This window comes from Oreochromis niloticus, linkage group LG12 (genome assembly GCF_001858045.2).
Source record: "Oreochromis niloticus isolate F11D_XX linkage group LG12, O_niloticus_UMD_NMBU, whole genome shotgun sequence".
NCBI classification, from domain to species: domain Eukaryota; kingdom Metazoa; phylum Chordata; class Actinopteri; order Cichliformes; family Cichlidae; genus Oreochromis; species Oreochromis niloticus.
The window spans coordinates 31,688,879-31,700,375 of NC_031977.2; the positions used below are offsets into that span (position 1 = coordinate 31,688,879).

Here is an 11,497-nt window from a genome sequence, read left to right on the forward strand (position 1 = left end):
TTCAGTGCAGAGAGGGCTATTAACACATAGTGAGTGAGAAAGGTGACTGGAAAGGAAAAACTCAATGCATCATGGGAATCCCCGGCAGCCTACGTCTATTGCAGCATAACTAAGGGAGGATTCAGGGTCACCTGGTCCAGCCCTAACTACATGCTTTAGCAAAAAGGAAAGTTTTAAGCCTAATCTTAAAAGTAGAGATAGTGTCTGTCTCCTGAATCCAAACTGGAAGCTGGTTCCACAGAAGAGGGGCCTGAAAACTGAAGGCTCTGCCTCCCATTCTACTTTTAAATACTCTAGGAACAACAGGGAAGCCTGCAGTGCGAGAGCGAAGTGCTCTAATAGGGTGATAAGGTACTACAAGGTCATTAATTTCAGATGGGGCCTGATTATTTAAGACCTTGTATGTGAGGAGCAGGATTTTGAATTCAATTCTAACAACAATGCTAAAACCTAATGTAAAGATCACAGCTAAGAAAGAGGTAATAACAGGACTTTCAAGGAGGATACAAACAACGGCAGCCATGGAGGGATCTGCTCAGCAGTGCACAAGAAGATGACCTTGAAGGGGAGATCAGCCAAAATTGAAATAATGTTGAGTTGTATGGGTTGAGTCCAGGAGACTTTTGATCAGGTCTTGCATGTGGTTCCTATCAAACAAATTTGATGTTACTTTAATCTTACTTTTCCATTCTAACTAACTGCTCGGGTTCACGGTTTTTTCAGGATTTTCTCTGACATAATACCTGAGTTGTCAGAAATAAACACTTTTTCTCAATCGGTGTCTCAGTCTACACTTTCAAACCCTTTAAGATCTGCATGTCTCTTAAACATAATCTGCCTTTGCGGATAAACCCACCAACCCACGGACACAGAAAACTGAGTATGGGGCAGAGAGCCGGACCAGCCCACTGGCCACCAAGATATTTCTGTATGACGTCTAATTTCAGTCATTTTTGCTGTTCGTGAACAGTTAATCAGACGACCAGTGACTTGCCTCATCACATGCTGTATTTTTCAAAGACTGCTCCAAAAGATTCCGAGAGCATGAATGTGTTTAGGAATCTCACACCTTGCTGATGAAAAAGGTGAAACTCTTTGTGACACATCTCCCAGCCATGTTATCCTCCATTCACCCACACATTCAGTCAAGGTTCCCACTGCTTGTCTGAGTGTTTGCCTTTGTGTCTAGGCGTTTTGCAATAAGGACTCGGGTTCATCAGCTGTCTCTGTCTCTGCTGGCTCTTGCTAATTAAATTGATTGCACAAAATCTAGGCACACCCTGCAGCAGAATTTAATTATAAGTGGATATCTGTACTCCCAAAGATATTTATACATTTTCAGCCAACTAACATTAAATCACAAAGACTGGGGTAAAACAGTAAATTCTTGCAAAGGCTCCTCTTATATATTAATCCCAGTATAGTCACATTTTTGGGGACTGACTGGAAAATGAAGGTGCAGAATCAGGTTTAGGTTGCAGTAAGTACAAATATGTTGGCGTGACGTAATGCTAATGGTGTTCTCAGTTTCGCATAGATCAATGCTTCAGATGCTTCTAATGCTTTTGATGCCTAAGATGCATAAAGTTCTTTTGATTTTTTCCGACCAAAGATCATAGTTGAACAAAAGCAAAGGAATCAAACGTAAGTATTTGAAATATGCAGGAAGTGTACAGAACAAGTCTTTAGACGTCTGCTGAGACTGAAACCGAGAGAAAATGTGACAGAAGAAAAATGCAAAAAGCATTTTGAACATGTTTGAGCACTGAAGTATGAAAATATCGCAATCAAAATCCATATCATTATCTGTGCCATTCAGCAGTTCCTGTATGAATTCATTCCGTACATCCAGTAAAGTCCATTCCAATATTTTGTGTGTTTCCAAGATGTCTTGACCCTAAATATGCAGGTGTTTACAACTCAGATAGTCCACAAACCTAAATGTTTGAGTTGTTCAACTGTCAGTTTCACTAACAGTTGAACAACTCTCACATATCTTTCAGTCTTGCTTTGTTTTATGTGGGTGATGACTGCATAATTGCAATGAAAGGAATACCGTGAAGAGAATCCAGACATATTTTCAGCTTTGAAGAGGAAGTTACAGCCATTTCAAGGTAATACTGATGGGAACCTGTGATGATTAATTGGCTTCAGCCACGTGTGTGCTGATACTGCACGTGGAAAGTGCAGGCAGTAATGAATGGAAGCTTTAATGCGGTTGTTGGGAGTGTAGGTGCAAATAGTTTCCTGCCCACACAGTTTGCAAAAGCAGGAATAAAAAATGACAGTATGCAAGACGAGGCAAGACAAGGTACTTCTATTAAAGCACATGGGCTTAATATAGTGGAGTAAAAACATAAAAAGATAAAAATGAAATAGCAGTCTGTTTTCCTTTTAAATAAAAGAAGAGTGAGATGGTTCATAAAGAATTTTTCAGGATCTATCATAAGTTTCTAACCCAGATTTAAATATGGTCTTTTCCAAGATGCCACTATCTAAAATGTCTCATGTAAACATTCTTGAAACAACATTATTAAATCAGTTAAAAGTGTGATGGTCTACACTAGGACACAGTAGAGAAGTGGTGGCACAATCAAATATGAATTTTGACCTAGATGATTAACTGTAAAAACGTATCTTTTGCATTCCCTGTTCGGTCTGGTTAGCTGCTAAAATCTTCTCACTTTTGCCACTTATTTTAACATCCAATAAATATTGGGGTTGAGGTTTGTCCTAGACATGTTAGATTAGTTAGAGGACCAACTATTGGCCTGTTATGGCAAGCTAGTTAACATCTTAAAAGAGACAGAAATGCCCTTTAGTCCTGACATACTCAGAGCCAATGCTGAAACCTGATAGTCATATTCATTATCTTAAGTTTTTATTTTACTTTTATTGGATTTTTTTTGGCAAATTATTGGTTTTTTGAAAAGTGTTTTGCATAAAGATCTTGATGCATGCTCAATCATCCAGGTAAATACATCCCAAAAAGTTGATTCTGTTCATCTGGACGTAGCGTTTTCAATAGGAGAAACGTTTCCAAGAAGTCACTTAGATGAGCGGTGAAACGTTTCTCCCATTAAAAATGTTACGTCCAGATGAACAGAATCAACCTACTTTGTATAAACAGTCAATTATCCAAGAAGTCTGTGCAGTTGCCATCGTGAATGTTACAAAATGTCCAATGCTAAATTAATTTTATAATAATTCTGCTACTAAATGAGCTAGAAGGCCAAAGAATCTTCAGCATCATATACAGTAAAAGTTTAGACCACTTCATGATTATCATTAAACAGTCTCTTGCTTCAGACAGTCTATCCATCACAATGATCATCATCCTCTCTTTGTCTATCACAGCTTGGGAATTATCATCTTTGTCACACTGGCGGTTATGCTGACACAAGTCAGTATAGGCTACATTCTTGGCTCTGTGTGACCATCAGCCAGAAACAACATTCGCATTTACACTGGCACCCCCTCAGCGATGCTCACTTGGGCTGGGATTACCTCTGTGGTCATTGGCTTTATCATGCCATCGAGTGTTTAAAGTATCTGTTTTGTGGGGGATCCAGCTACAGATCCTACAGATCCAGCAGCTGGTGCCTGTGTCCATACCATTGTTCAGATATGCAGAGTCAGTCAGGTCTGTCACTGATGCAGCCACTCACATCCTTGGTCAAACGTGGTGTCAATGATTTCTTCATCTTGTGTAGAAACTAGGCACAAAAAAGGAGCCACTTTAGATGAAATCTCTCTCATGTTCAACAGATTGCATGTATATATGTACAAATATAAGTACAACAAACTAAGTCCTCTGGCTGAGGAACACATCCATGGCCTCTTGTGTTGTGCAACCTCCAGGTACTTAAAGGTGGCCCTAGTGTGCTTGGGAGCAGACATAATAACACGTTTTTCCATTGCTTTTGTTTTATCTACAACACAGCAGAGGCATCTTGGCTGCCAGACAAATTCAAATAAGATAAAGCCAATGAGTGATATAGCCAAAGTAACAGGGCACCATTGGCTTCCTTTGCATGTGCAGGTTACACAACATCAAGGAAATCCATAAAAAAAAACAAGAAAAAAATCACTATGATGTCAGATTGTGAAAAGCAAGAGATAACCTAATCGTAACCACACTGTGGTCTGACTATTCACGATTACACAAATCTGCAATGTTCACGTCTGTTAAATTAAAGAGAAAAAATGTAAAAATAGATCTATAAACTTGTCAGTAAGAAACAAGTTTAGTGCTTTATGTATGATTCTGAAATTTTTGTGTAATGATTCCCTGGCGTGAAAATTTTGATTTGGCATTTAAAATTAGTATTCTGGCTTATTTAAAAGCAGAGACAGAAAGTAAATCAAATTCTTCTTTCTATCTTTTCTACAAAATGGAATTTTGTCCAATGTTATTTAATTAAAATGGGTGATTTTGAAAAACCAGAGTTAGAGTTACATTCAAGAAGGGTTAGATTAAAAAAACAAAGCTTTTTTGTATTCCCTGTTAGGGACAATTGTGCAGGACTCATTTGAGTAATACTTTAGCAACCCTTTTGTGGTGTTTGCATTGTTAGTGGGCGTCTTAAAACAGGAAAAGGCTGAAAACGTTTCTACATCTACCCAAAGAGTGAATAAAAATAGAAAAGTACAAAAGCAAAACTCCAACTTGGGGCACAAACTGTGTCACAGCTTTAACCTACTACTTCCGAATGTAGCAGAAGAATGAATATGCCTATTGTGACTCTGTGGACTGGAGAAAATGATGGAAATGAGGAAAATAAAAATGAAATCTGCAAAGAAATCTGCACCATTTAAAGTATTTTTGCACATCCTCCATGGATGTTTGCGTCATATTAAAACTATATCCAAAACTGCTCAAACAATACACACAGACAGTCCTAGCTATAAGCACACATCAGATGGGAGTAAAGTTGCACAATACTGCTTGTTATTCACTTCATTATGTTGTCAGTTTGTTTCTTCCTCATTTTTGAGGCAACATTAAATCCTGTGAAACATGCACGTAAACCTCATCATCCAGTTTCTTTCGAAAAAGATAATCTCTGCATTATATCACAAACCAGCCGTGTGAAACAAAGGCTGAAGTCATCTCTCTCAGTCCTTTGCCAACTGTACTTGGGAGTAGGTGGAGGTAGAGATTTCTTTTTTTCCCCTGTAAACGGTTGGCGGTTTAGCTGTAAACAATAAGAAACCTCCAAACAATGATTATTATCATATGTCAAAGAGATTGTCTCCTTGAATCGTCAACCTCACCTCCCTGAGTGAAATGACCCTGAAGTACCTGTGTGAAAAATGCTAAATGAATGCATGTGCTTCTGTGTGCTTTGAAGTACCTCAGACACACTTTTAGGTTTTCTACTAAACATTGTGGGTTCAAATCCAGCTGCACACTGTAAAAAGGGAAAAGAAGAGAAAAGTCCAGATAGCAAAGGACTACGATTCCATCGCGTTTTGACTTTCTTCATCTTTTGCCTGTTATTGTTGACTTTCAGCTCAGCTTTCACTGTCTTGTTACTGTACAACCCCTGCTGGTTCCAAGCCCAGATAAATGTGGCACTAGTTGCATTTGGTGTAAAAATCTACTATTGTAGATCTCATGACCCATTTACCACTATTTGCTTAGAAAGCTGTACTCTTCCTCAAAAACCCGGTCAGGTCTATACACACGCAAATATAGCCTCTTTGTGATATGTCTTATTACGTTTCAAAGTTATCCTAAAGTGTAAGCAAGCGTTGCTAATTGCTAATTTGGCATCATTTTGATAGTGCCAGTTAGTAAGAACAATTCCCCCCTTTGCCTTTCAAGCTACTTTTGGTTTTGTGTAGAAAAGCTGTCCTGCACAGAGCCGTGAACAAAGCCTCATTAAACACTTTTGGCAAGAAATGGATTGCCAACTGTAAGCTAGGCTGTGAATGCCAAGTGTTTATACGGTAGTTGTTCTGAACAGCTAAAGCTCATCTAAAACTGTTCTGTGGAAGACGATGAGCAAAGTTTTTATTTATTTATTTATTTTTTATGCTCAAGTACAACTTTTGATGGTGTTTCATTGATTGAACACACCAGGCTAATCATCCTATGAGGTAGTTTGCAGCAGCATTTTGGTGGTTGAACATACCCTTTGTTTGTAGTGTCTATTCTGTTTCAGTTTCCAAAGATGCTGAAGCCCTTCATCAGCCGGTGGTTAATCTACGGGTAGGTTGAAAAGTCTGGTGAAAAGCCTGAAAACAGAAGAACAGATTTAGCCTTGAGGTCAAGACACATTTTCAAAGCTGCATTAGAGCTAAGTTGACACGTTATAAATATAAACTCTCCCTTAATTTATTAATAAAACAGGGTGTTTAATGTTAAATGCCCCAGTCTGTGCACAAATCAGCATCTAACTTCTGTAACAGAAAGTGTGCAGGAAGTAAAGGAGTTTTTAAATTAAAATACTGAGACTCAACCAGAGTGTAGGAAAGATTTTGTTGCAGGTTTCAAATACAAGGAGCCAAATCTGAAAATACAAACAGAAAATAAACAGCTCACATTTGAATTTTACAAACCCTTACTTTTTGTGAAGCTGAGTCTTTCTGGATTAGATTGTGAAAGAAAGTGGAACTCCCTGCAGGGCAGATCAGCTATGCTAAAAGATAATCTGGCAGTGAAACTGCAGGTTGATGCAATCCACTTCCAGAGAACTGCTGACTTTACAAAGGGCGTAAATATACACAGTTTTCATTTGAAAAGGCATGAGTTATGCATGTAGAGGAACAGGAAAAAAAGAAAGAAAAATCTTTTCTTTGATTTTTTTTTTTTTTTACAGTTTCTATTGACCATTTAAGACAGTTTTATACATTACACTTTGACTCAAAAACCAAGCATTTGTGTATTTTTTTGACCTTCTTGAAAAACCCTGAATGAAATGTGCAAATGAAGCTGATTTGGATGACTTGTTAGTACCGGGTTGGTTGTCTTTTGCCTTTAGAACTACCTTAACTCTTTGTGACATAGATCATAACCTGCTGGAAACATTCCTCAAAGATTTTGGTCCATATTGATAAGACTGCTTCACATAGTTACTGCAGATTTATCAGTTGCACATTATGGAAATATCGCGTTGCTCTATATTCCAAAGTTGTTCTAATGGATTGAGATCTGATTATTGTGTACACTGTATTTGAGTAGAGTGAACTCTTTGTTATGTTCAAGGAACCAATTATACATGATTTGAGCTTCCTGTCATAGCATGTTATCCTGCTGAAATCAGCCACCTGAATATGGGTTCACTGTGATATTAAAGAGGTGGACATGGTCAACAATAGGCTGCGGTATTTAAACAATGCTTAACTGGTACTAAAGGGCTCCACATGTTGCACCCCCAAGCAGCCTGAACTGTTGGTACAAGGTAGGCTGAATCTTGAGTTTTGGAAACTGGGGCTTCATTCAAACTGCAGCCTCAGTTTCCTGTTCTTAGCTAACAGGAGTGTGGTCTTCTGCTACTGTAGCCCGTCTGCTTCAAGGTTCAACATGTTGTGCATTCAGAGATTGTCTTCTGCATACCTTAACTGTATAAGAGATTTTAATCAGTTCCATTTCAATTCAATTGTATTTATCTAGTGCCAATTCACAACTATAGTCACATCATAACACTTCACAGTGTCAGTTAAAGACCTTACAATGTTAGAAGGAAACCCCAACAATGAGATGACCCCCTATAAGCAAGCACTTGGCAACAGGGCAAACGAAAAACTCAGCAGAACCAGGCTCAGGAAGGGTCGAAAAGAAATCACTGAAGAAGAAACGCAAAGCCTCCAGCAGGGGAACCAACCCTATACCATATGCTTTCATTAAAAAGGAAAGTTTTAAGCTTAATCTTAAAAGTAGAGAGGGTGTCTGCCTCCCATTCAACACAAATCAATCTGCAATCTGAGAAGAAAGTGCTCTGTTATTATGAAAAGGTCCTTGATATGATATGATGATCACTGTCTTGTATGTGAGAAGAATGATTTTAAGTGCAATTCTGAATTTAACAGGGAGCCAATGAAGAGAAACTAACATAGTAGAAATATGCTTTCTATATCCAGTTAGTACTCTCACTGCAGTGTCTTGGAACAAAAGAGGATTTTTCAGGGTGTTTCTAATTTTAGCAATATTGTGCAAATTGTTATGTCAGTGGCACTGGTGGATTGCACTGTTGCCTCACAGCAAGTGGCAATAGTGGAGTTTGCATGTTCTCCCCATGTTTGCGTGGGTTCTCTGATACTCTGGCTTCCTCTCACAGTCAAAAGACATGCCATCAGTGGGGTTAGGTTAACTGGTTATCCTAAACTGCCTATAGGTGTGAATGTGAACATGAATGGTTGCTTGTCACTCTGTGTCAGCTCTGGGACAGACTGGTGACCCGGTGTACCCTCGCTCTCACCCTATGGCAGCTGGGATAAGCTCCAGCCTCCCTGTGATCCTGAATTGGATAAAATTTCAATTACTGCTGCCTCTTATAAGGTGGAAGCAGTCTGGCCATTCTCTTCCTCCCACAAAAACTGTATATTTTCTCTTTTATGAGCCATTTTCTGTAAACCGAAGATATGATTGTATGTGAAAATTCCAGTAGACAAGCAGTTCAGCAGGTTGTCTTCACCATGTCTATGTGGTAAATGTGATATGATAGGCTGATTAAATATTTGCATTAACAAACAATTGAGCATGTGTACCTAATGAACTGGCCATAAGAAAAAACAGAATATATCTGCTAGTAGTATTAATATCCAGACTTGTAGTGTGATTACTTCAGAGATTGATGCCAGCGAGATGAGCCTAACACAGCAGATTTGTGTTTGCTAATCACTCTCCCTGGTTTGCCTGCAGTAGTCTGCTGGAAACCAAGGCCTACGTTAAGACATCAACATAAGCTTGGAGTGTCTGCACAAGCAGAAGGCTACTGTGGACGTTTGACTTGGCCTAAAAAAGCCCGTGTGCACTCCCACCAGCCGGCCAGTTTGGGGAGTGCACAACGCTATGTAACTAGTGTGCAGAGCGAGAACAAAAAGCATGCTGGCCTTTGTATTTCACGTTTGTGTACTCTGTCCTGTGTTGGCAGACTCTTTGGCTACATATTTGTATTTGTTTGTATTTATTTTTGTTCATGTGAACTGCATGCTGGGCATAGCATTACACAAAGCAACAGACAATAATTTTTGCTCACACTTGTGATTATTATGTGTGAATACAGTGATCACAAACCGGAGTTCGTGGCCTCTCTCTGGTTTTCCTTTCTGTCACATTCAGATTTCAGCTGAATTTAAATTTAAGCTGGAACTAAACAGAACAAAATGCCAAAATCTTTGTATTTGTTGTTATTTGTTCACTTTGAGTTTGTATGAAACTTTGTTCTTCTGCATGCAAATAAGCTGCCACAGCAAAGTTACTGAAGTTAGCCTCACTGTTTCTGGGTCAGCATTTGGAGAAGTAATTTAGCTGTAACACTGTAATTTGGGAATTGGAGGATTTCCTAAGGAAAAAAAAAAGAACTGTCTGACTGAACGTGAATCATTTTTTATTTTTATTTGAAAGTATAGGTTAGAGAAATGGCATTTACGTAAAGTAAATTACAGTTTACTTTTAAACACAGCAGGATATGTTTTCACTCTTTGGCATGAAATGTGTGTGTCACTCAAGTGTGTCACTCAAGGTGTGGGAAGGAAGTTGCATTTGCAAGAGTGTTTTTTTTCCCCCTTAGTCTGCCCCCCCCACCTCACATTTTCACATACAGCCATTCATTCCCCTTTTTCAGGTTTGAGTTTGAGTGCTCAATAACAATAACATCCTCATGTTTATTTGAAGGAAGTTTCCACTAGTATAACTGTCGCATGTTGCTGACAACATACTGTAGAGCGTAAAGTGTTTAGAGTAAACTGAAACCTTGTGGCTCTCCCCAAAGATTTCAGGATATCATGTGAATACCATGTGAAGGTTATATTTTTATAAAGTGTCCAACAACCAAAAATGTGTGACCTTGTTGATGAAAATATGGGATTTTTTTTTAATTCTGGGGGAAAAAAAACCTTTTTATTTTATATCTGACAACACTATATGACAGCTTAATGGTCTATCGTTAAACCAATATTTAAAAAATCCGCAAATTAAATCATCAACATTTATATTTAGCATTATATTCATATTATAATTTTAAGTGATTTTAATACAATTAAGATTAAATTCGCTCATTTGATTGGTTCAAATACTGAATAGTCTTTTAATGTGGGGAGTGTAGAATGTAGTCATTCTACCAAACCCTGATGATTCAGCTTCCATCCGCAGCCTGCTCGGTCAGAGCTTTGGCACATACGACATAAAAAAAATTTTCAAAAGGTTTTTTTCTCACTTGTGCAATACAGGGCGGCTTGGTTGGCTTGAAAGGCGTGGTTAAATAACCTGGGTGAACGTATAAATTCGAGTTCTTGGGTGCCTGGAGTATATCTGACTTGCAGCAAGCTACGAGCAAGCGAAACAGTCAAAACCTAGAGAAAGCGACTCAAAACTACGAGAAAATGTACACACGGTCAAACAGCACGACTCTGACTGTTGAGCCGGAGAGATTCGCCTCATGCAGGATGACGAGCCGAAGCACGGAGCCGGAGGTTTTTACCTTCGAGCGGATATCGGCTCAGGCAACCGCCGTGCGCTCCTACGTGCCCATCCGGCCGAAGAAGCGCTGCACCCGGGTTATGTACCCCGCTAAAGTCCGCATGCACCTTCCTCCTCCAGAGAAAAGCCAGGCCAAGCGCTGGCTGGTCATCCTGTGCCTTGTGGTGCTGTGGCAGATCTACACCGAAGATCCTTGCACAGAGACGGCGCTGGGAAACACGGAGAGCGCGATCGGCGACTACCAGGGTTTCTCCTTCCAGTCAGCGGAGGAGCAGGCTCGCCAGCTCTCAGACCTGTGCGCCAAACCCGAACTGATGTCAGCCACACCGAGCAGCTGTGAGGACGGCGGATCATCCAATGAGCAGATAATCCCGAAGCCCACCTGCTCCCAGCCCGGCCAAGAGACAGACACCAGCCGGTCCTTCGAGCAGAGCGCCGGGAAAAGCATGGTGGCACTGCTGGTCTACCACAGGCTGGGCAGCGACAACTAAAACTATCAGGACTGGTTTCACTGTAAACTGCCCGACACAGGGCTACTGGGTCCAAACCCGAACCGAGCTGGAGCTGATCCTGAGTAGCTTTTGGAGAAGAGCGGTGCGCCCTGCGCGGTGTAGCCGGGAAAGGAGCTCCATGCGCCGGCTAACAAGTCTCGCTCAAAGCCGAGCAGGACTATTAGCAAGAAATGAGACAACACTCGAAAGAATCAAGGAACTGTGAATACTGACAAGAAATTGAAACTTGATTTTAAGAAAAACTTGAACTTTTCTCTAACGGCATTATAGGCCTGCGGGCAAATTGAATGTTTTACATGTTTAATTTTGTCAAGGAAAACTGTCACTACTATAGGCC

General features: G+C 39.9%; 1 protein-coding gene and 1 long non-coding RNA gene across 2 annotated transcripts; one reads left to right on the forward strand and one right to left on the reverse strand.

Moving 5' to 3' along the window:
• Positions 1–325: 325 nt before the first annotated feature.
• LOC106098180 (uncharacterized) lies at positions 326–6,637 on the reverse strand. The gene is made up of 3 exons (XR_003213294.1): positions 6,574–6,637; positions 6,141–6,243; positions 326–3,716 (listed from the first exon to the last, which is right to left on the reverse strand). It is a non-coding gene; the product is annotated as an uncharacterized LOC106098180 (long non-coding RNA).
• Positions 6,638–10,452: 3,815 nt separating this feature from the next.
• ier3 (immediate early response 3) lies at positions 10,453–11,291 on the forward strand. Its single transcript, XM_013270881.2, has one exon. The coding sequence runs from the start codon at positions 10,552–10,554 to the stop codon at positions 11,137–11,139; it is 588 nt and encodes a 195-aa protein (XP_013126335.1). The 5' UTR covers positions 10,453–10,551; the 3' UTR covers positions 11,140–11,291.
• The last annotated feature ends 206 nt before the right edge of the window (positions 11,292–11,497 follow it).